The sequence below is a fragment of the Scyliorhinus canicula genome, chromosome 17, assembly GCF_902713615.1.
Source record: "Scyliorhinus canicula chromosome 17, sScyCan1.1, whole genome shotgun sequence".
In the NCBI taxonomy this organism is placed as follows: Eukaryota; Metazoa; Chordata; class Chondrichthyes; order Carcharhiniformes; family Scyliorhinidae; genus Scyliorhinus; species Scyliorhinus canicula.
Window position 1 is genome coordinate 60,592,334 of NC_052162.1, and position 25,101 is coordinate 60,617,434.

General features: G+C 49.4%; 1 protein-coding gene across 3 annotated transcripts in view; it reads right to left on the minus strand.

Moving 5' to 3' along the window:
- The window catches only part of LOC119951991 (multidrug resistance-associated protein 5-like), a 269,580-nt gene that overhangs the window by 31,333 nt on the left and 213,146 nt on the right, over window positions 1-25,101 (minus strand). For all 3 annotated transcript variants that reach the window (XM_038775439.1, XM_038775440.1, XM_038775441.1), the window contains 4 exons: window positions 19,631-19,720; window positions 12,495-12,684; window positions 10,938-11,097; window positions 10,683-10,761 (listed from right to left, as the gene is read on the minus strand). In XM_038775439.1, coding sequence (XP_038631367.1) covers window positions 10,683-10,761; window positions 10,938-11,097; window positions 12,495-12,684; window positions 19,631-19,720 — 519 coding nt within the window. The remainder of the gene's footprint in view (window positions 1-10,682; window positions 10,762-10,937; window positions 11,098-12,494; window positions 12,685-19,630; window positions 19,721-25,101) is intronic.

Here is a 25,101-nt window from a genome sequence, read left to right on the forward strand (position 1 = left end):
CATTTTTTAAAATTCATTTATGGGATGTGAGCATTGCTGTTAGGCCAGCATTTATTGCCTATCCCTAGTTGCCATTTTTAAAAAGAAATTCCAATTAAGGGGCAATTTAGCATGGCCAATCCACCTACCCTCCAAATCTTTGGGTTGTGGGTGTGAGATGCATGTAGACACGAGAATGTGCAAACATGCCTCATCCTGAAAGACTAAGCAGGTGGCAACTGCAGTTCTGACCTTTTCTTGAGGGCAAACAACTTAACAAAAAGGGAGCTGTAATGGATAGCACAAAGCACTGAGGATAGAAAGGGCACATAATAAACTCTGGGTGGGTGACTTCAATGCAGTGACGTAGTGCTGATGGATTGTACCAGAGTGCCAGTCTGACGCCTCCCACCAGAACCCGGGTGAGGAGGCTGTCATCCTCACCAATCTGCCTTCTGATTCCGAACACTGGGGTTTGGGAACTGGGAGTGGGATGAGCTCTGCTTTTAAAACCACATTCTCCTCATCCCTGCTGAGCAGCCAGAGCTTAGAAGCTGACAGATTGGCTTTAAAAAAAAAATCAGATCTTAAGAGGTCATTTTCACTCGTTGCAGTGCCGTTGTTGGGAAGGTTGGGGGCTTGTGGGTGGGTGGGGAAGGGTGGGTGGGAGGGGATATTAGAAAGTGGGGAGGAGGTTGGAGGGGGGTTAGGGTGGAGGGCGAATAGAAATCATTATTTGGTTCCATAAATGTCAACTTTACATTGATTCTAAAATAACAGATCAACTGAATGTTTTCTGTAATTTTCTTAGAAGTATTGGCAAAACTTTCTTTGAAGATGGAATTGTTTCTTTTATTCTGGAAGAGTGCACAATAAAGACTTGAAGTGGAAGACTTTTAGAATCAGTTCATCCGTTTAAAGACATTTTAAACTACAGATGAGCAATCCCCAGTTGTTAATTATTTTTCAAACTATTTTTATTGGTGAGCCACTGAGTCATTATTTTGAATTTGCTCAGACAACAAAACCAAAGAGTCAGCATCTGCAAAAATTGCCAGTGCCATCCAGTTTCCAAAATTTCAATTCGCAATTGGGCAGTGCTCGAAAAAGAAAAGTTACAAAGGGTGGGTCCCAAAACAGATAAACCACATGAATAAAAATTGTAACAATGGACACACAAACACATAGTCTGACGTCATTGCCATTATTAATACAAAGTTTTATTAATATTAAATCAATCATTATATCAGAGTTGGAAACAATTCCTGCATCCACACTGCCATGTCTTCTTTCATGGTGTATCATCCTTTGAGAAATCCCTTTGCACTGGTTCTGATGTCTCAACATTTTTGTGTAGCAGCAACGTGTTAATTGAGCAATGTTCAAATGGGAATAAATTTAGAACAATTAGACTGTATGACTGAAAATAAGTATCAAGAGTACCAGTGTCAGCAAACAGGGATCATAATGCAATTTATGTTTTTAAAGCATTTAGGGAAATGCTAACTACCAAAAAAACTAGACGACAGTACCACGAATAAAAGAGTTTTCACGTGTCCTTAATTTCAGGTGACAGGAAGAGACTGCAGCTGCTTAATCTAATGCTTAAACTAGTGTCCTTATATTTTTTGCGTACTCTTTTCCCCACCAATTTTAAACTCTGGTCCAAAAGTTACATGTGCTCTGGGATTGGCCAGAAAATGCTTTTGCGAGTTTCCTGATTTGTGAAGCTTCACAGTTGCGCAGGCCAAAGAAAATGAACCTCACTCCCAACTTTTCAAATTCAGGAAGTTCCCAGGCAACTTAAATTGGAAGCAGTTTGTTTTTTTATTTAAAAAAAGAACTGAACTGTTCTATGGCAGAAAGAATAATAACAGTTGAATGGAATTGTTTCACTCGCCCTTCTAACACCACCATCAATGCAATGAGTGATCAATAGGAAAAATCTATTCGGGTAAGGCTTTGTAACAACAAGGATTTACCACTTTGTTTTTGAGTCCAGTATTAAGGTGGGTAAACTGCACTCACTGTGTATGGGTGAGTGGGGAGCCTCTTTCATTACAATGGCTCTTTTTGCATTTAAAGTAATATTTGAGTTTCATATACCGTATTTAACTGATCACTGAGTGAGTGTTACGTGACTGAGTGACTATATGGTGAAGATCAGGCAGTTCTGGAGATCAGAAACTAAACTTAAGACTGTAATTTTTCTCCTCTATTTTAAACTCCTTTTTGAAAAAAACTCCCAATCATTTATTGTCTCGTTGCAATAACCCTCATCCTCCCTCTGCCACCACCCCAACCCCCACAAAAACACACCTTCGCTCCACACCAGGCCATCTGTCTCTTGTTCTTAAGGTTGTCACATCTCATGGCAATCTCACACAGCTACAGTTAAATATCTAACACAATTCTCCCTCTCTTTAGTTCTGATGGCGTCAAACAGCCTTGAAATGTTAACTCTCTTCTCACTCCCTACAGATGCTGCCAGACCTTCTGAGCTATTCCAGAATTCTCTGTTCTTGATTCAGGTTCCAACATCTGCAGTATTTTGCTTAGCTTAGTTCTGGAGATCAATTCAGGCACCCAAGTCCATTCCTGGAACAGCCTTTGATCAGTTTAATACTGAGATGTTTTCATTAAGCACATTTGTAAAGGCTTAACTTGGCCCTGCACTGATATGGTGTTACCTGTTGTATCTCCTAAGCATTTTCCAGTACTGTGCTTGGCAAAGGTCATGGACTTAATGGCATTATGTTTCTCTCTTACAGATGCTTTCAAACCCGCTGAGTATTTAATAATAATAATTTTTATTGTCACAAGTAGGCTTACATTAACACTGCAATGAAGTTACAGTGTAAAGCCCCTAGTCGCCACATTCCGCCGCCTGTTCGGGTACACGGAGGGAGAATTCAGAATGTTCAAATTACCTAACAAGCACGTCTTTCAGGACTTGTGGGAGGAAACCCACGCAGACATGGGGAGAACGTGCAGACTCCACAAAGACAATGACCCAAGCTGGGAATTGAACCTGGGACCTTGGAGCTGTGAAGCAACAGTGCTACCCACTGTGCTACTGTACTGCATTTTCGGTTTTCTAAAAGTATTCAGAATTGCAGCATGTATTTTGAACTTGTTCCTTAGCACTAGCTCCTGACTGCAGGATTCATGCCCTGTATTTAAATGTACCCTCCCAGAGACTGCTCCACGCATTCTCCCCCTCCCCTCCCCAATTTTCTCCCTCCCTCTCCCCCTGCATTATAATTCATCTGCTATGTGTCTGCCCATTCCACCAGCCTGGAAGTCTCTTGAAGTTTATCACTGACCCCTCACAGTTCACGATGCTTTGAAACTGTGCCGTACACCCAGGTCATGGTTATTGGTATAAATCAAGGAAAGCAGTTGTCCCTTTATACATCATACCCCAGTCAGAAGTAAGTAAAGCTTTCTGTAATTCGTGTTTTAATAGACTTGAATTAAATAATTAAACTGTTGAATAAGGAAATTCAAGCTATGCTGAAGACTAATGTTTCAAAATCCCCATGACTTGAATTAAAATCCCTACTGGCACTTGTGGTAGTCACCACTGTTGTATTATATTGTACATATTGGTATTACGGTAAGGCCCCTGTACTACAGGTATGGGGGTAGATCCCTGCCTGCTGGCTCCGCCCAGTAGGTGGAGTATAAATATGTGTGCTCTCCGAACAGCAGCCATTTCGCCAGCTGCTGTAGGAGGCCACACATCTCTGTGCAATAAAGCCTCGATTACTCTCTACTCTCGTCTCGTCGTAATTGATAGTGCATCAATTTATTACACACAGATTTTTCAGAGATGGACCTCCGCATCAAGCCGGATCGCCTGCAGCTGCATCCTCAAGCAGACAACGCCAAAAAGGACTTTGCACATTGGCGAGCTTGCTTTGAAGCATACATCAGGTCTGCGCCAGACCCAATCTCAGAAGCACAGAAGCTCCAGATTCTGTACTGGGCTGAGCTCCAACGTCTTTACCCTCGTCCAGGACGAGCCTACCGACGCAGAGGCCATGGTGCTACTGAAGGAGAATTACGCTCAGCAGACCAACAAGATCTACGCCAGGCACATTCTGTCCACGCGGCACCAACTTCCTGGTGAGTCTGTGGAAGATTTCAGGCATGAAATCTCACCTTGGTGAGAGACTGTGATTGCCAGGCCGTTTCGGCCGCTGAACATTCGAACCTGCTAATGAGAGAGGCGTTCGTTAAGGGTATAGGGTCTAACTACATCTGCCAGGGCCTCTTAGAAGGGGCCACCTTGACCTCGTGGTGACCAAGAAACTAGCACTCTCACTCACGGTCGCCTCACGCAGGCTTATGCTCCCGACCGCACGGCCCAACCCCCCTGTGCATCGTGGACCCCGCCAGCGGCCACCCCATCGTGGACCCCATAACCGACCGTCCCCAGCCAACCCCACACCTGCAGGCCAACCAACCCCGGGGGACCCAAGTGCTGCTTCTGCGGACAGACAAAACACCCCCAGCAGCACTGCCCGGCACGGAGCACACTCTGCAAGGCCTGTGGCAAGAAGGGACATTTCACTGCAGTGTGCCAGGCCCGCTCAATCGCCACTATTGTCCCAGCACCCCCCAACGTGCGGCCAGTGGGCACCGCCATCTTCCTCTCCTCAGACCACGTGCGGCCCATGGGCGCCGCCATCTTGCTCCACCCACGACATATGCGGCCCGTGGGCGCCGCTATCTTGCTTGCCTCAGAACCAATGGGCGCCGCCATCCTGCTTGCCTCAGAACCAATGGGCGCCTCCATCGTGCCTGCCCCAGGACATGTGCGGCCCGTGGGATCTGCCTTCTTACCCGCCTCAGGACCCCTGCCCGTTGGGCACCTCATCGGGCCACTCATCGCCTGCAACCGCCGCCGACCAGCCGCATCTCGCCTCAGTCACGATCGGCCAGTCTCGACCGCACAACCTGGCGACCGCGTCGACAAAGGTGAAGGTCAACGGGCAAGAGATATCCTGCCTTCTGGACTCCAGGAGCACGGAGAGCTTCATCCACCCCGATTGCGGTAAAGCGCTGCTCCCTCGTGATATAACCCGCTAACCAAAGAATATCCCTGGCCTCCGGATCCCACTCTGTGGCGATCCGGGGGTACTGCATCGCCACCCTCACCATCCAGGGCGTAGAGTTCAGCGGCTACCAGCTCTATGTCCTCCCCAACCTCTGCGCTGCCTTGCTACTCGGCCTGGATTTCCAGTGCAACCTCCAGAACCTAACCTTGAAATTTGGGGGGCCCTTAGCACCCCTTACTGTCTGCGGCCTCGCGACCCTTAAGGTCGACCCGCCTTCCCTTTTTGCAAACCTAACCCCGGATTGCAAACCGGTCGGCACCAGGAGCAGACAGTACAGTGCCCAGGACAGGACCTTCATCAGGTCTGAGGTCCAGCAGCTGCTGCGGGAAGGTATTATCGAGGCCAGCAACAGACCCTGGAGAGCCCACGTGGTAGTGAAAACCGGGGAGAAAAACAGGATGGTCAGTGACTACAGTCAGACCATCAACCGGTACACGCAGCTCGACGCGTACCTCCTTCCACGCATATCTGATATGGTCAATCAGATTGCACAGTACCTGGTCTTCTCGACAGTGGACCTGAAATCTGCCTACCACCAGCTCCCCATCCGTAAGGCGGACTGCCCATACACCGCGTTCGAAGTGGATGGCTGCCTTTACCATTTCCTTCGGGTTCCCTTCGGCGTCACCAACAGGGTCTCGGTCTTCCAATGGGAGATGGACCGAATGGTTGACCGGTACGGACTGTGGGCCATTTTCCCGTACCTGGACAACGTCACCATCTGCGGCCACGACCAGCAGGACCACGACGCTAACTTTTCCAAATTTCTCCACACCGCCACACTCCTCAACCTAACTTACAACAGGGAGAAGTGTGTGTTCAGCACGAACCGATTAGCCATCCTCGGCTATGTGGTTCAGAACCGAGTTCTGGGGCCCGCCCCGATCGCATGCGCCCCCTCATGGAACTCCCCCTCCCCCACTGCTCAAGGCCCTCAAACGATGCCAATGGTTCTTTTCGTATTACGCCCAGTGGGTCCCAAACTATGCGGACAAGGCCCGCCCACTCATTCAATCCACCGCTTTCCTACTGACGGCCGAGGCTCATCAGGCCTTCAACCGTATCAAGGCCGACATCGCCACGGCCGCGATGCATGCGTCGAGTTAGCTCGAGTCCTGAGCTGGCCTACAGTAGATTGTGAACCAGCAAAAGAGAAAAAAACCTACCTGACCTTGTCCTCACCAATTAACCTTGTCCTCACAGATCCACATGTCACAGATGCATCTGACAATGACAGTTTTGGAAGGAGAGACCACTGCACAGTCTTTGTGGATGAAGTTCCATTTTCATCACATTGAGGACATCGTTCATCAGGCCTTGCAGCACCACTACCAATCTATATCAGATAGATTCCAAACAGCTCTGGCAGTTCAAAGTCGAGCATCCATGAGGCACTGTGGTCCATCAGCAACAGCAGAATTGTATCTCACCACAATCTGTAACCTCATGGCCTCACTCTGCCATTACCATTAAGCCAGGGGATCAATGAAGAGTGCAGGAGAGCATGATAGGATGAGCATACCTAAAAATGAGATGCCAAACTGATGAAGCTACAACACAAGGATGTGATCACACTAGAAAGCGTGCTGAGAAGATTCACCAGGATGTTTTTAGGCTGGAGCGTTTCAGCTATGAAGAGACGTTGGTTAGACTATATTGTTGGTTACAATATAGAAGGCTGAGGGGGGGGGGGGGGGGGGGGGGGGGGGGGCTGCTGATTGAGGTGTACAAAATTATGAGGGCTATAGATAGAGTAGATAGGAAGAAACCTTTCCCCTTAGTAGAGGAGTCAATAACCAGGGGCACAAACTTAAGGATTTAGAGGGGATTTGAGGAAAAACGTATTAACTGAGAGAGTCGTGGGAATCTGGAACTCACTGCCGGAAAGGACGGTAGAGGTGGGAACCCTCACAAGATTTAAGAAGCATTTAGTTGAGCACTTGAAATGCCACATCATACAACTATGGACCAAGTACTGGAAAATGGGATTAGATTAGATAGGTGCTTGATAATAGGTGCAGACACAATGGGCTAAAGGCCTTCCTGTGCTGTAGAACTCTATGGCTTGAAGACAAGACAAATATGTGTGCCAAACAATGGGACAGGTAAAGATAAACAATCCCAGAACCAATGGCTCAGATCAATGTTTTTCAGTCTTACATTAGTCATGAATGGTGGATAGTGAAGCAATTAACTGGTAGAGGAGGCTCCACAAACATGCCCATTCTGCCATGGGCTGAAGTATTTGTACCCATCTCTGGCTAGAGGTGCTGAGTGGATGATCCATTTGGGCCTCTTCCTGAGGGGTCAGATTCCCTCTTTGGCCAATTTGATTCACTTCATGTGATATCAAGAAGCAGCTGAAGGCACTGGGTGTAGTAAAGTTATGGGCTCCGACAAAATCCTGGTAGCAGTACTGGCAGCGGTAATAGTGCTCTGGAACAAGCCGGACATCTAGCCAAGCTTTTCCAGGAAAGCTACAAGCAGGCATCCACCTGACAATGTGGAAAGTGCCCAGATATAACCAACAAAACAGGACACACCAAATCTGCCCATACCACCCCACCTGTCTACTCTCACTCATTAGCAAAGTGATGGAAGGAGTCATTGACAGTGCTGTCAAGTGACACTAAGGAATAATCTGCTCACTGATGCTGTTTGAATTCCGCCAGGACCATTCGTCCTCCAAACTCACTACAGCCGTGGTTGTCATAATATACACCAGTATATCATGGTGCAGACACACACACTGATGGACACACAGCAAGACCAATCAACACACACAACACCGCAGCCAATCACCAGTTAGAGCACACTTTCTAGCTTAATAAAATAATGTTGTACTATTTCAAGTGTTGGTAGCCTGTATGTGTTACTGCTGAGGGAAATGCAGTCTCCACGGATCCAGGGCACCCAACACATCAGTGGTCAAATATGGAAAAAGTGGAATTCAAGAGGTAAGGCGCCTTAACATCAAGGCGGCTTTTGATCAAGTGCGGTCCCAAGTCGGCCTGGCAAAATGTTATTAAATTGCAAATGTGGGGGAAGCAGGGTAAATCACCACTGCTTGGAGTTACAATCAGCACAAAAGATTATTATGGATTCTTGGCAATTATTTTAGCCCCAGGAAATCTCTGCAGGAGGTCCTTTGGAGGGCCACGGCCCTGATCTCTCTCTTGCGTGATGGACTCTGTCTAAAGGTTCAAAGTAAAGATGTTTCTCTCTCGACAGTCAGGTTGAACTGCAAGGAAGTTCAGTCCAGCAACAGATGCAGGCAGGGCCAGGTGTTTAAAGAACCCTCTTTAAAATCTGTTTTTTCTCACTAAAGCTAGGGGACATTATTGTGGAGTTGGAAACAAATAAGAATTAGACAGGCCTGAGACGGATTCTGACTGAAGGAACAGGTTAATAAAAGTGAAAGTGACTTCCCAGAGGGAATCCCACAGTCTGGGGATTGGGACTTGATGTTTGGCAAATGGTATGTTGGCCTTCATTGCAAGATGATTTGAGCACAGGAGAAAGGACAGCAGCTGTACAGGGTCTTGGTGAGACTACGGAGTAAGTCCAGGGTGATTCTGCGATTTGCAGGGGGCTAGCAGGGCCCTGGAGTGCTCCTCGCAGTTCCAGCTGCCGATACAGGGCTCTGCACTTCCGGCCGGGAGACCATGCATGCCGCCCGCGCGACATGGCCGACCCACATCGTGGACCCGCACCAAGAAGATAGGCCCCGCCCCCCCCAAGATCGCACCCGCCCACGGATCAGTGGCTCCAGTTCAATAGCCTGGCCGTCCTAGAGGCCCCCCCACCCCCAGGTGAACGATCCTCTTGCCCCCCACCAGGGAGGCCGCGGACTGAGTCCGAAGCTGCCACGCCAAATGTCCGCCGGGTGGAACCATGAGAGAACCACGCCGGCGGGAACTCGGCCAGCTGCACTTGGAGAATTGCCCCCGACCGGTGCCGCGTCGACCACCCGTGCCCGATTGCCGGCGATTATCCAGGGACCGGAGAATCGCAGGAGTGGCGTCGGACGCAATCTCGGCAATTTCGGCGCAGAGGCTCGGAGAATGCCGCCCCACGCTTGGAGTATTGTGTGCAGTTTCTGTCTCCTGACCTAAGAAAGGATATACTTGCCGTAAAGTGAGTGTAAAGTAAAGGTTCACCACACTGATCCGAGGATGATGGGATTGTCATGAGTAGAGATTGGGGCCAGAATTCTCTGGCCGTTGGGATTCTCTGTTTCTGCTGGTGTCCATGGGTTTCCCGGCATCGTGGGTTTGCTTCAATGGGAAATCCCACTGACAAGCAGTGGAAGTAGAGAATCCTGCCGCCAATGAACGACACGCAACCGAGAAACATGTAGTCAGGGGATCGGATAATCTGGCCCTGGGTTGACTGGGCCTGCATTCACTTGAGTTTAGAAGAATGAGAAGGTGTGTAATTGAAGCGTATAAAATTCTGACATGACTGGACAGACTGAATGCAGAGATGATGTTCCCCTGGTTGGGTTGGCCTGGAACAAGGGGCGGGATTCTCCACGAACTGGCGGGGCAGGCAGCTCGGCGCGAAGGAGTGGCGTGAACCACCCCAGTGTTGGGCCACCTCCGGAATCATCTGCACCTTCAGGGGCTAGTCCTGCGCCGGAGTGGTTTGCGCTGCGCCGGCCGGCGCGGAAGTGGCTTGGCGCCACACCAACCGGCGCTGAAGGGCCTCTGCCGGCCAGCGCGAGTTTTCGCATGTGCGGGAGCGCCAGTGTGTGCTGGCGTCATCCCAGCGCATGCGCAGGGGGGGTTCATCTCCGCGCTGGACATCGCGGAACATTACACCAGCCGGAGCGGAGGAATAGAGTGCCCCCATGGCACAGGCCCGCCCGCGGATCGGTAGGCTCGGATCGGTAGATCAGCCAGGCCACCGTGGGGACACTTCCCGGGGCCAGATCCCCCCCTCGCCCCCCCCCCCCCAAGGATCCGGAGGCTGCCCTCAGAGCCAGGTCCCGTCGGCAAGTACCTGTTGTAATTTACGCCGGCGGGACCTGCCGAAAACGGGCGGCCACTCGGCACATCGCAGGCCGAAGAATCGCTGGGGGGGGGGGGGAGATGCTGCCAGCGGCCGCCGACTGGCGTGGCGCGATTCCCGCCCCCGTCAAATCCCCGGCGCCGGAGAATTTAGCAGCTGGAGGGGGGCAGGATTCACGCTTTCCCCCCCCCCAGCGATTCTCCGACCCGGCGGTGGAGGGGGGGGGGGTGGCGGCGAGAATCCCGCCCAAGGGGTTACAGCCTTAGGATACAGGTTGAGCATTTAGGGTTCAGATGAGGAAGGATTTTTTTCACTCAGTCAGTGGTGAAAACATAGAAGGATGTGGATGCCAAATCACTGATATATATATATATAAAAAAAGAAAATAGATTTGTTTCCTATTTTTGTTGTAGTAGTTGAATATGTTGTATTGTGTTTGTGATGTGAGAAAGCAGTTTTCTAATAACGCATGCTTATGAGTTACACTATCAGAAGTGATACAATGGCACAGATACATGTAATGCAAACAAAATTAATGGTCATTCATATTTAACTATTACTTACACTTTCTTTCATGTGAGCTCTTCCTAATGCAGCCCAAATTTGAGCATCAGTGTACTGATTGTAGGGGTCAAGGTTTGACCTGAAAATAAACACAGAACATAAAAATCTCCATATGTATTCATGGTTAATATAGTTGTGATGCTACTCCTAAGGTCTAGACTTCAGACATGTGAAGATTTTTCTTACATATGGAATGATTTACATTTGTGTCTTGTGCCAAGATTTGTAGTGTCCTTAGTTAAATTCGATGCATACCTGACTGTCCCAACAAAGAGCACAGGTTCCTGTGGAATAATGGATAGCTTCTTTCGCAGGTCATCTAATCCAATGTCACAAATCTTCACACCATCTATCGTAATAGAACCATTGCAAATTTCTACCAGTCGGAACAGCGTCACTCCCAAGGATGATTTCCCTGTGTATAAAACATGATACACAAATTAAATTGGTACTAAGTATTCACCTTCTTCCCTCAAGTTGCTTTCCATTCATAAAGTAATTCAACCGTCACATAATCCACTCTGGTTAAACGTGGAATGATGTAATAGTTGAAGCAGAAGGTTTGAGGACATCAATTTCCCCCTCTCTTCCCACATGTTGGAATTATTCTTCCATTGGATGGTGTTCCATATAGAAATGCAATAGAAAAAAATACAAAACTTTCATTCTTGTTTCAACAACAGACTGGTCCCCAACATGATGACCTGGTTGGGAGTTGTGTTCCGAAGCGGTAGAGCTATTTTCCCAAATGCTTCAGTTGTTAAAGGTACTTCTTAAACTAATGAGAAAGTTTCTTAAAACTTTTAATTGGCATCACAGCAATAAAATTCTCAGTGGTGTCATACATACCACAGAATTGTCCCTCTTCTATACCAATTCCTAATGACAAGTGTCAGGAATGTAAGAGCAAAGAATGATGATGGTGGAGAAAGACAGTACATGAATATTTCACCCTAAACATGCTTACATACAGCAGTGATAGCAGGAACTTAAAATATCTGCAATTTAACCTTGTACTTAACACTTAAATCTGAAATCAGAATTATTAACTGCATGTTGTGCAAATCTGAAGAAGTAAATGGTCCTTTATTTGAACCCAGTAATTAAAGCTTCAATATCCTGATCCTTGGTTAACTGTCAGACTGATGTTGCTTGCAGCTCCTCTTAATTTAAAATTGATAAATTCAAAGGGAAAGACAAGTTCAACCTTGGTGAGAAGGACAAATTTAAACTTTGCACACTAAATGTATACATTGTTATGTTATTTACATTGCTCCATTCAAATAATTAAATGACTCAGGTTTTTAAACACGAAGTTTGAATTAACAAGTGTGGACTGCATATTAAATGATGTAATGGGTTGTCATGAGACAAGCAACATGATTGATCCATCACAGTGCATTATCAGTGGAGCGGTAAATTTTAAATTGCAATTATACAGGAATATGAAATACATATATAGAGTATCATTGGCAAAGATAGAAACGAAAACACGTAGTTATGTGTGACTTCCTACTCTGGAGATTAATAATTGGGTGAAATTCCAATTTAAAATGGTAAGAATGGGCTCTCTGCGCCTAACATCCATTATCAAAATATTTTTTCAGGACTCAAAACCTCTGCTTTCATGTTTGAAACAGATTATCGACTTGGCCACATTAAAATATTTAATTTTTGATAATTTAATCAGATATACAACCTTGATATTATTTCATATAAATAACAGCTTTTGAAAGTACCTAGCAACCTCTTCACATAATTTCAATATTCTTCAAAGTAATTCATAACTACTAGAAAACAGAACATATATACCTGATCCTGTTCTTCCTACAATTCCAATCTTTTCCCTTGGTTTGATGGTAAATGTAACTTTCTTAAGCACAAGTGGTAAGTTATCACGGTAACACATTTCCACTTCATCAAACTCAATTTGTCCTTCTTGAGGCCAATCGGGGGGAGGTGCTGTCTCTGGAATATGTGATGGTGCTTCTGATTCCAAATTCTGAATGTGATACAGAATATAAAAGATAATATTAAATTGTAACAGTAATATGGCAGTGAAACGATAAAGACCTTTGTTCACAAAAGATGGTGGGATAACTGTCTTAAGTTGAATACTGTCTTTATTAAAACGTAGTTTCTTTCCCGTGATATCATGAATGAGGAGGTGCCTCTGGTCAGCTGCGCATGGGTACAAAACAGAAAACAAGGCAAGACATGGTCATCAACAAGAAACAGAACTCTATTTGACCTCCACAGATGCTGCCTGACCTGCCAAGTATTTCTAGAATTTTCTGTTTTTGTTTAAGGCAAGGAGGGGCTGCACAATCATATAATATAAATTCTCTATCAAGATTGTGTCATACTTCGGTAGAAAGTAATTCCATGTTGAGTTAGTCAATTAACAAATCACTTCTTACAGGCTTCTGAGTGGGCAGCATAGATTATTCTGTGTGAAAGGAAACCCTAATATTAGTTCATGAGGTAAAATACATAGGAACAGTGGTTATGATTTGATAACTGCGCGGGTTTCCTTCGGATCCTCCAGTTTCCTCCCACAGTCCTCCCACATAAGATGCGCAGGTTAGGTTGATTGGCCATGTTAAATTGCCAATGTCCAAAAAGGTTAGTTGTGGTTATGGGGATAGTGTGGGGCTTAGTTGGGGTGCTCCTTCGGAGGGTCGATAGGCTGAATGGCCTCCTTCTGCACTGTAGGGTTTCTATGACTTCTAACTGTAATATACTATTAACAGACAAACAGTCCAAGAGACAAGCAACATTGAAATGAATGATTAAAGGATACGACTAGTATTCGATCAAGGCTGAAAATCAGTGGTCCTTCCAGCATACGGTTGTAATTAGGCCAGTAGAGGATAGAGAGGTATAGATGTAAGAATAGGATCTGATGTCCTGGGATTTAGCCTAGGCTTGGGGAATTTAGCATACTTCGTAAATGGTAAAGCCTCCTTGAGTCACCTACTGGTCCCATGTCCCTGAACTCACAAGGACTTGGCAAATCCTGAGCGGCAGTATGTCTGCTGAGTCCAGGTTTGCCAGAATCTCAAATAGTTTTTGTGGTGTCCAGCAGGTTGTCCAGGTATACAATGTAGCTTAGACATCTGAGCTTTCTCTTAATATTTGAACCTGTTACAAAGAGGTCCAACAGTGCTTTCCTGGGACATCCCAGGGCACCTCCTTCACTCCACTCCTTAACAGCCCAGATTACAAGTCACACCTCAATTTGTGGTCTGTGGATGTAGATGTGCTGCAATGATTGACATAGGAGACCCCATTGACATACAATGACAAACCTTATTCCACAAACGTTTGACAGCACTAGCATTTGAGTGTGTGGTAGGATATCCTGGCATTTGTGGTGGTATGGATATGAGCACTGCCATTGGTGCAGAGCACTGGCTTCCCATTGGCTCTGGCTGGTCATGTGCCTCTCGGCCGATTGGTTGGGACTAGTCATGTGACTGCTCTCCAATTGGTCGAGAGGCAAGTAGGACCCGCCTCCGAGGCGGGGTATAAGTACCCAGAGTTCCCGGCGGTCAGCCATTCTCTGTAGTCAACCACCGGGCTAACAACTAGCTGATTAAAGCCACAGTTCGGATCCTAAATGTGTCTTGAGTCGAATTGATAGTACATCAATTTAATCAGCTAGAATTTGGGAATGGAGCTTCGCATCAAGCCTGACTGCCTCCGCACCAGCCCGCATGCTGCAAATGCGCCTGCAATTTTTAAACACTGGCAGGCGTGTTTTAATAGCTACCTGACGACTGTAGCCGGCAAGCCCACCAAGGAGCAGGAACTCCACATCCTCCACTCATGCGTGGGCACATCGGTCTACGCAATGATCAAAGACGAAGGCGATTTTGATGCGGCCATGGAGATTCTCAAAGGACACTTTCTCCGGCCGGTCAACGAAGTATACGCACGGCATCTCCTGACAACCAGACATCAGTTCCCTGGTGAGTCCCTCGACGAGTTTTACCAGGCCTTCACAGCTCTAGGGAGAACGTGCACATGTCTCCAAGTTTGGGCGACGGAGCACATGGAACTTCTAATCAGAGACGCTTACGTTGCTGGCATGCAGTCCCCTTCTATCCGCCAACGATTGCTAGAGAAGAACACCCTCAGCCTAGCTGAGGCACGGACTCTTGCAACCTCCCTGGAGGTTGCTGACCTGAACGCCCACGCATACGCCCCCGGCCGCGCAGCAACCCCCTGGACTTCATGGCACGCGCCACCCCTGTCCTCCGTGGACCCCGACCCCCCCCCCAAGCCTGCGCCGCGGGTCGCTCCGATAAACTAGCGGGGCCCCGTTGCTATTTCTGTGGCCTCTCAAAGCACCCCCCGCCCGCGCTGCCCGGCCCGCTCCGCTCTGTGTAAGAGCTGCGGGAAGAAGGGCCACTACGCGGTGGTCTGCCAGACCAAGTCAGTCACTGCTGTCCCGCGCAGCGACCGCGGATCGCCCCCCCGGGCCCCACGCCACGCACCAACCTCTCCGGCCCGCCTTCCGCAACTGCCCCACGGTCCTCCCGACCCGCGCCCCCGGCTGCCCCGACCGGCTCGCGGACGCCACTGACACTGCCCGCGGACGCCACTGACACTGCCCCCAGCCGCCACAAGGCTCCCACGGGCGCCGCCATCTTGGGCCCCAGACACGATGTGCGGGCCATGGGCGCCGCCATCGTGGGGCCCCGGCTCCACATGCAGGTCCTGGGCGCCGCCATCTTGGGACCCCGACTCCACGTGCGGGTCCTGGGCGCCGCCATCTTGGGCCAACTCGGAAGGGCCTGCAAGCGACTACTCTGCCACTGAAGAGGATCTGGAACTCTCACCACGACTGGCTTCCATCAAGCTCGACCAGTCGCAACCACTCTCGCTCGCGAAGACTACAACGGCGGTGCAGCTCAACGGACACAAAACAAGGTGCCTGCTGGACTCCGGGAGCACGGAAAGTTCCGTCCACCCCGACAAGGTAAGACGCTGCGCGCTCCCCATCCACTCAGTTAAACATAAAATTGAATTGGCCTCAGGTTTGCATTCCGTCCAAATCACCGGGTGCTGCATAGCGGACCTCACAGTCCAGGGGAGGCTTTTCAAAAATTTCAAACTCCTCATTCTTCCCCGTCTATGCCCTCCGGCACTCTTGGGCCTGGACTTCCGGTGCAACCTGCAGAGCCTGACCTTTCAATTCAGCGGCCCTATTCCTACTCTTACTGTCTGCAGCCTCGCGTCCCTCAAAGTGGACCTCCCTTGTTTGCTAACCTCACCCCAGATTGTAAACCTGTCGCCACTCGGAGCAGAAGATACAGTGCACAGGACCGGACCTTCGTCGGGTCCGAGGTCCAGAGGCTCCTTAAGGAAGGAGTTATCGAGGCCAGCAGTGCTGGTAGTTCGGACTGGGGAGAAAAACCGGATGGTCATCGATTACAGTCAGACCATCAACAGGTTTACGCAGCTGGACACGTATCCTCTCCCCCGTATTTCCGACCTGGTTAACAGAATCGCGAAGTACAAAGTCTTCTCCACGGTGGACCTTACGTCCGCCTACCACCAGCTCCCCATTCGCGTGAGTGACCGAAAGTACAGCGCGTTTGAGGCAGATGGGCGCCTCTACCACTTCCTCAGGGTTCCATTCGGTGTCACAAATGGAGTCTCGGTCTTTCAACGGGAAATGGACCGAATGGTCGATAATCACGATTTACGGGCCACCTTCCCGTATCTCGATAACGTCACCATCTGCGGCCACGACCAGCAGGACCATGCCATAAACCTCCAAAAATTCCTCCGAACTGCAAAACTCCTTAATTTAACTTACAATAAGGATAATTGCGTGTTTAGCACTGACTGTCTAGCCATCCTTGGCTACGTAGTGCGTAACGGAGTGATAGGCCCCGATCCCGAACGCATGCGCTCCCTGATGGAACTCCCTCTCCCCAACTCCCTCAAATCCCTCAAACGTTGCCGGGGCTTCTTCTCATACTACGCCCAGTGGGTCCCCAACTACGCCGACAAAGCCCGCCCCCTCATCCAGTCCACCTCCATTCCCCTGTCGATGGAGGCCCGCCAGGCCTTTCGCCGCATCAAAGCGGATATCGCAAAGGCCACGATGCGCGCTATCGATGAGTCCCTCCCATTCCAGGTCGAGAGCGACGCGTCTGACGTAGCTCTGGCGGCCACCCTGAACCAAGCGGGCAGACCCGTGGCTTTCTTTTCACGAACCCTCCACGCTTCTGAAATCCGCCATTCCTCGGTGGAAAGGGAGGCACAGGCCATAGTCGAAGCTGTGCGATACTGGAGGCACTATCTGGCCGGCAGGAGGTTTACCCTCCTCACAGACCAACAGTCAGTAGTTTTCATGTTCGACAATGCACAGAGGGGCAAGATCAAGAACGACAAGATCTTGCGGTGGCGGATCGAGTTGTCCATGTACAACTACGATATCTTGTATCGTTCTGGGAAGCTCAACGAGCCTTCCGATGCCCTTTCTCACGGTACCTGCGCCAGCGCACAGATTGACCGCCTCCGCTCCCTCCACACGGACCTCTGCCATCCAGGGGTCACCTGTTTCTACCATTTTATTAAGACCCGCAACCTGCCCTACTCCGTCGAGAAAGTCAGGACCGTCACCAGGGACTGCCACGTCTGTGCCGAGTGCAAACCGCACTTTTACCGCCCCGAACGAGCGCATCTGATCAAGGCATCCCGCCCCTTTGAACGTCTCAGTATAGACTTCAAGGGTCCCCTCCCCGCCAACAACCTTATTTCTTGAGTGTTATCAACGAATACTCTCGATTCCCTTTCGCCATTCCCTGTCCCGACATGACCACAACAACCGTCATAAAGGCCCTCCTATCCATCTTCTCCCTGTTCGGTTACCCCGCGTACATCCACAGTGACCGGGGGTCCTCTTTTATGAGTGACGAACTGCGTCAGTTCCTGCTCAGCAGGGGCATAGCCTCTAGCAGGACGACCAGTTATAACCCCCGGGGTAACGGTCAGGTCGAGTGGGAGAATGGCACCATCTGGAAGACCATCCTGCTAGCCCTACGGTCTAGAGATCTCCCTATTCCCCGTTGGCAAGAAGTCATTCCCGACGCCCTGCATTCAATCCGGTCTCTCCTCTGTACTACCACTAATCAAACACCTCATGAACGTCTTCCTGTTTTCCCCAGGAAGTCGTCCTCAGGATCCCCTCTCCCGACCTGGCTGGCCACCCCCGGGCCCATCTTGCTCCGGAAACATGTGCGGGTGCACAAGTCCGACCAGTTGGTTGAGCGAGTCCAGTTACTTCACGCCAACCCGCAATATGCGTACGTGGAGTATCCCGACGGTCGGCAGGATACGTCTCGCTCCGGGACCTGGCACCCGCCGGCGTACGGCCTTCTTCCCCTACACCAACACCTCCCCCCAACCCCAATTCCTCCGAGGCGGGGTATAAGTTTTTTTTTTATAAATTTAGATTACCCAATTATTTTTTCCAATTAAGGGGCAATTTAGCATGGCCAATCAACCTACTCTGCACATTTTTGGGTTGTGGGGGCGAAACCCACGCAGATACAGGGAGAATGTGCAAACTCCACACGGACAGTGACCCAGAGCCGGGATCGAACCTGGGACCTCAGCGCCGTGAGGCGGTTGTGCTAACCACTAGGCCACCGTGCTGCCCGGGGTATAAGTACCCAGAGTTCGCGGCGGTCGGCCATTCTCTGTAGTCGACCAACGGGCTAACAACTAGCTGATTAAAGCCACAGTTCGGATCCTAAATGTGTCGAGTCGAATTGATGGTACATCAGCATTTATGCCAAAAGGCAGCCTTCACCTTAGATTTTCATCCACTATTTGTTTTATTTGATCACTAAATTCTAGCAGTGATTAGCACTGTTGCTTCACAGCTCCAGGGTCTCAGGTTCAATTCCTGGCTTAGGTCACTGTCAGTGTGGAGTTTGCACGTAATCTCCGCGTCTGCATGGGTTTGCTCCGGGTGCTCCGGTTTCCTCCCACAGTCCAAAGATGTGCAGGTTAAGTGGATTGGCCATGCTAAATTGCCCTTAGTGTCCAAAAAGGTTGGGTGGGGTTGCTGGGATAGGGTGAAGGTATGGGCTTAATAGGGTGTTCTTTCCAAGGGCCGGTGCAGACCCAATGGGCTGAATGGCTTCCTTCTGCACTGTAACTTCTATGATTGTATGATTGGTTTCATCAAACAAAACTACTTTTATAAATCTCAGCCACATGTTCCATTGGGTTAGTCTGTTCTGTGTTTTCAAAGGTGATGAAATGGGTCCCAGCTGAACAAACACTTTTTGGGAGACCAATAAGATAGTTCAAGATAGTAAGTATGAAAATCTAAAAGAAAAGTAACCAGAGGCAAACAGCTGCAATAACTGCAAATACAAAAGCATGATGGCAACGTCCTACGGTGTCCATGATCAAGTAACGAAGAATGAATGATTGCCTCATTATGACAGGATTAAGATTTTAATAAAGCTCTTTGATCCAGGCTTTCCTGCACACTGTCCCACATCTTAGACCCACATGGTTCTGATAGTACAGATATGGAACTGAGCTACAGCAGCCTGTATTTGATGAGTTTTTAAAAAAACATTTGTTCACAGGATATGACGTCGCTGGCTGGGCCAGCATTTATTGCCAATCCCTGAGGGCATTTAAGAGCCAACCATATTGTTGTGGATCTGGAGTCACATGTAGGCCAGACCAGGTAAGGACGGCAGATTTCCTTCCCTAAAGGACATATAAAGAATATTTGATTCTGAAACTTAACACCGTGGAACATGTAAGTATTCAAATATTTACACTAGTAGTCATCTAAAACCAGTATTTCCATTTCAAATAAGTTTTACAAGTAAGATTTAAGCTGTAAATTACTGAAAAAGTGTAAATATGATCTGAGGTGTGATCAGAGTCACAAAACTCACCATTATGTAATGCCTGATCCTTTCTACAGATGTGAATCTGGCCTCTGATTCTGATGCTAAGCGGACCGTAAATTGAAAAAGTCCTGTCAGCTGATAGATAAAAATGAGAAGGAAAGAAAGGATATTCTTATGGAAGAAAATATTCAGGACATAAATATATATTTTGTTAACTAAAAGGCACAAAAATAATTCAGAGATATAGGAAGCAGTTCGCTGAAGTAAAAATTATGATCTAAAAAAGAATGTAAAAGCACTTTAGTCAGTACAGAAGTGTCTTGCTACAAAACATTATGCTGTGACATGCTTAAGGCAGAGGAGATCTGTGACCTCAGCACCACAAGTGATAAACGCCTAATTTCAGTTGTGCCTGAGGACAACATCTCCTTTTTGAATTGAGGAAGGTGAAAGGTGGAGACCCGTGAATCAGGACATTAAATTGATAAGGAAAACTGATGTTAACTCAGTATTAATAGATAGCCCGAAGCTTTTATTTTAAAAGCCTGCAGATTGTAGTAGATGGGGAACTCTAAACAAGGTAAGCTGTTTATGTTTTTTGGCATATTGGATTTATGTTCACGGCAAAGATTGATTTTGAGTGGAAGATCATATAAAGGTACTGGGGTCAAGGTGAACTTGGGGACGGAAATTGGGGTTATGGAAACTGCAGCGACAATTAATGTGGTGGCCTCAAATCTGAGGCTTGGAGATTTTTTATTAAAATATATTTTTATTCAACAAGTTGCCAAACAACGTAATGGTCCCTTCTCTAGTTCCTCCCCACTTCCCCAGCAGCTGGTCACGAACAGGTCTTTGAAGATGGCAGTGATTTGATTTATTGATACATGTACCGAAGTACAGTGAAAAGTATTTTTCTGCAGCCAAGGGAACGTACACAGGACGTATAGTAGACAAAAAAGAATAATCGTCTGAGTACATTGACAAATGGTACATCGACAAACAGTGATTGGATCTGCTTCCACCTGGACTACAACCCTTCCTCCGACCCCCTGATGGCAAATTTGATCTTTTCTAGCATTAGGAATTCCGCCAGGGCAGCCAGCCAGTCCGAGGTTTTGGGCGGCGCTGCAGATCTCCATCCAGGAGTTGCTGATGGGTTAAACGGAAGGTGAAGGCCAGGATGCCTGCCCCCCTCCCCTTGAGGGTTCTGATTGTTCTGACACCTTGGAAGACCACCACTAACGGGCATGGCTCCACCATAACCCCCACGACCTCGTACATGGCCTTGAAGAAAATGGTCCAGTATCCAGTCCAGTCTTGGACAGGACCAGGACATATGTGTGTAGTTGACCGGACCCCCCTGACATTCCTCACATTTGTCTTCTATCGTGGGAAGAACCTGCTCGTGTGTGTTCTGGTCAGGTGTGCCTTGTGTACCCACCTTCAGTTGCATCAGGCTCAGCCTCATGCATGAGATGGTGGAGTTCATTCTGTTCAAGGTCTTGCTTCAGAGTCCTCCCCCTAGCTGGAGGCCTAATTCTTCCTCCCACCTCCTTCTTGTTTCATCCAGTGGGGCCCTTACTTTCTCTAGGAGTCGTCCATATATGTTCACACACTTTCCTTCCCTTAACTTGTTCTGATATCAGTTGTGCAGCAGGGTGTGTCTGGGTAACTGGGAAAACAATTGGGCCTCCTTGTGGAGGAAGTCCTGTATCTGAAGGTATCGGAACTCGTTCCCTTTTGGGAGCTGGTGCTGCTCTGTTAGTTACCCCACGGTTGCCACTCTGACGTCTACGTACAAGTCTCTGACACTCAACACTCCTTCTTCCCTTCTCCGACCCGGGGGTGGGGGGAACCTCCGATGGGGTCTGGCCCACGATCGGGGCCCGCAAATCGGCGGGCAGGCCTCTTTCCCCCCCCCCCCGGCCTACTTTGTTGCACGTCCGGCCCCGCGCCATGTTGCGCCGGGGTCGGCGTGTTCTGTAAGGCCACCGCACATGTGCGGATTGGCGCCGCCCCCAGTGTGCGCCAGGAAGTGGTGTCCATTCTGGCCAGGATGAATCTGTGTTTTTCGCAGATACGAGTCTTTTAGCTTGAAATGGTGCCTAAGCTGGTTCCAGGCTCTCATGAAGCTACCACGACCGGGCTCACCGAGTACTTGGCTGGGGAGAACTGGAGTGGAGCGGTGACCAGTGTATGCCGAGATGTCCCAACACACGAAGCTGCTTCCATCTGAACTCATTCCGGCCCTGGCTCCCCCAGCCACCCCTGCACCTTTTCTGCATTTGCTGCCCAGTAGTAGAACAGGGGGCGTGATTTCCCCGATCCCAGGACAGAGTGTCCGCGCCATCGTGAACGCCGTTACGTTTCATGATGGCGCGAAACAGGCGCGGGCACTAGTGATTTGCGCCCCCACAGGGGGCCAGCACGGCACTGAAGCGATTCACGCTGCTCCAACCTCACTTCCTGGCGCACACTGGGGGCGGCGCTAATCCGCACATGTGCAGTGGTGACGCGCCAACCCGCGCATGTGCGGTGGCCTTACAGAACACGCCGGCCCCGGCGCAACATGGCGTGGGGCCGGACTTGCAACAAAGTAGGCCGGGGGGGGAAAGAGGCCTGCCCGCCGATTGGTGGGCCCCGATCGTGGGCCAGACCCCATCGGAGGTTCCCCCCACCCCCGGGTCGGAGCCCCTCTCCCCCCATCCCCCGCCACAGGCCGCCCCCGACCCTTCGCGCCGGGTGTGGACAGCACCGGTGGGACTCTGCTTTTCCGTAAGGCCGCTCTGCCCATCCTGGCTGGAGATTCGGCGGCCCGGCCTCGTACAGCGGCCCGCGACCGGCGCCGCGCCAAACCCGCCAGTGCAAATGGCGCCGATTCTCCGCACCTCGGAGAATCACGCACCAGCGTCAGGGCAGCGTGGTGTGGTTGTGCCGATTCTCCGGCCTGCCGCAGGGCTGGGAGAATCGCGCCCAGGAGGTTTGGAAGAGCGATGCCCTCTATGCAGGGCTGTTTTACAGATCCTGGGTTGTTTCCCGCCCACACGAAGGCTGAGATTTGGAGAGGAACCTTGGTTGGATGTTCATCTTTATCATCTGCACACTCCCATTTTCAGAAAAGGTTTCCCGTGTCCGACAGAGCTGGTGCAGTGGAGAGCAGTTCGAATTCCATTTGCAATGTTTCCTCTCTGCTCACAGCTCCATGGCCCGGGCCGTAGAGTACCTCTGATCAACTCCCAGTATGGAGTCGATCAGCTGTTGCCTGGCCGCCTTCTCTCCCATGTCTCTATGAGCTCTGTAAGCTAATATCACCGCCCTGATCACTGCCTTCAGTTCATCCCAGAAAGTGGAGGGTGCGACCTCCCTGTTTTCGTTGTAATTTATGTACCTGTCAATGGCTGGTGTCATCCTTTCACAGAACACCTTTTCAGGGTGGAGGGCTATGTCCAGCCTCCACAGGGACACCGGGCCCGGCTCGTCTCCAACCTCATATCCACGTACTGTGGAGTGTGGTCGGAGATTACAATTGCGGTCGAGTGGGTAGCACTGTTGCTTCACAGCTCCATGATCCCAGATTCGATTCCCGGCTTGAGTCACAGTCTGTGTTGAGTCTGCACTTTCTCCTTGTGTCTGTGTGGGCTTCCTCCGGGTGCTCCAGTTTCCTCTCACGTCCCGAAAGATGTGTTGTTAGGTGAATTGGATATTCTGAATACTCCCTCTGTGTATCCGAACAGGCGCCGGAATGTAGTGACGAGGGGCTTTTCTCAGTAACTTCATTGCAGTGTTAATGTATCTTGACAATAAAGATTATTCTTATTATTATTCCACTCCCACTATCCCTCGAAACACCGCTTTCCCAACTGTGAAGAAGTTGGCCTGAAAGAAGAAGAACCCCTTCTCCCCTGGGTGTGTAAATTGCCATGGGTCCACTGCCCCATCTCTTCCATGAGTGTTTAATTCCTTCGCCATGTTTACTCTTTCCCCGACTTGGGGTTGGATCTGTCTGTCCGTGGGTCCTGTACACAGTTAAAGTCCCCTCCCATGATGAGTCCATGTCGGGGATTTCTGTCGTGGTTTCCTTCATGAACATAGAACAGAGCATACAGTGCAGGAGGCCATTCGGCCCATCGAGTCTGGGTCAACCTACTTAAGCCCTCACCTCCACCCTATCCCCATAACCCAATAACCCCTCCTAACCTTTTTGACTAAGGACAATTTATCATGGTCAATCCATCTACCCTGCACGTCTTTGGGCTGTGGGAGGAAACCGGAGCACCCGGAGGAAACCCACGCAGACATGGGGAGAATGTGCAGACTCTGCACAGACAGTGACCCAGCGGGGAATCGAACCTGGGACCCTGGCGCTGTGAAGCCACAGTGCTATCCATTTGTGCTACCGTGTTGCCCTAATTTTGATTAATTTTGTGTCACTCCAGTTGGAAGGATATATGTTTGCAAGGACCACTGGTGCCCCTTCCACGACACTGCTAAACATGATGACCATTAGTCCGTAACTGTCCTCGTCGCTGTAATTGCTGTCCTCTTATTGAGAAGCATGGTCACCCCCTTGCCCTCATCCCATATCAGGAATGGTAGGACTGTCCCACCCAGCTCTTTCTTACCCACAGTCGGTCCTTCTCCTCGAGGAAGACCATGTTGGCTCCGACTTTTCAGATTGGCTGTTAAGACATTCCAGGCGATTATTCTGATGAGACATTTCTATCCCTCTCCCCTCCTGCTGGGTAATCCATACTTACGTTGTGGTTGCACCCCTGCGCTCCGGGATTTCCCTTTGACTGGGGGCCATCCAAGATGGCTGGTGTCACCCTACCCACTGTGGTGATCTCTACCACTGTATATATGAGTGTGCGTGCATTAGGGGATGTATGACAGTACCTGTATTACAGGTTTGCTGGTAAGCCCCTGCCGGCTAGCTCCGCCCCCAGGGAGCAGTATAAATATGCATGAGCTTCACTGAGATACCATTCTACAGCTGCAGCCAGAGGAATAGCATCTCACTGTAATAAAGTTTCTCTTGTACCTTATCGAGTCTTTTGTGTGCAATTGTTAGCGCCACACACACCATCTGGTTTAGCCCCTGCACTCCAGGGTTTCCTTTTGCCCAGGGGCCAACCAAGATGGCTGCCACCATTGTCTATGCCATGTGGATGTGCCCTGCAGTCCGGGGGTCCCCGTTGCTTGGGGGCCCTCCAAGATGGCTATTTGCAGTGCCCTTGTTTCCATTGGCATCATGTGTGACCTATCGTAGCCAGTGTTGTAATCCCCAAACTCGACTTCTCCCCTGGGAGGAGGTTAATCACCATGCAAACCCCGGCAAGTTATATGAAAAAAAAGAGGGGAAAATTAGATGGGGCTGCTATGAGGATGTCAAAGGCTTGAGAGCTGAATGCATCTCTGTGGGGCCAGAAGGAGTATCACTGTCCCTGCTGGCTCACAAGGAGTCCACATTTGTTTTTCCCAACTTACCTTGGCCTTTCCTGAACACTCTACAG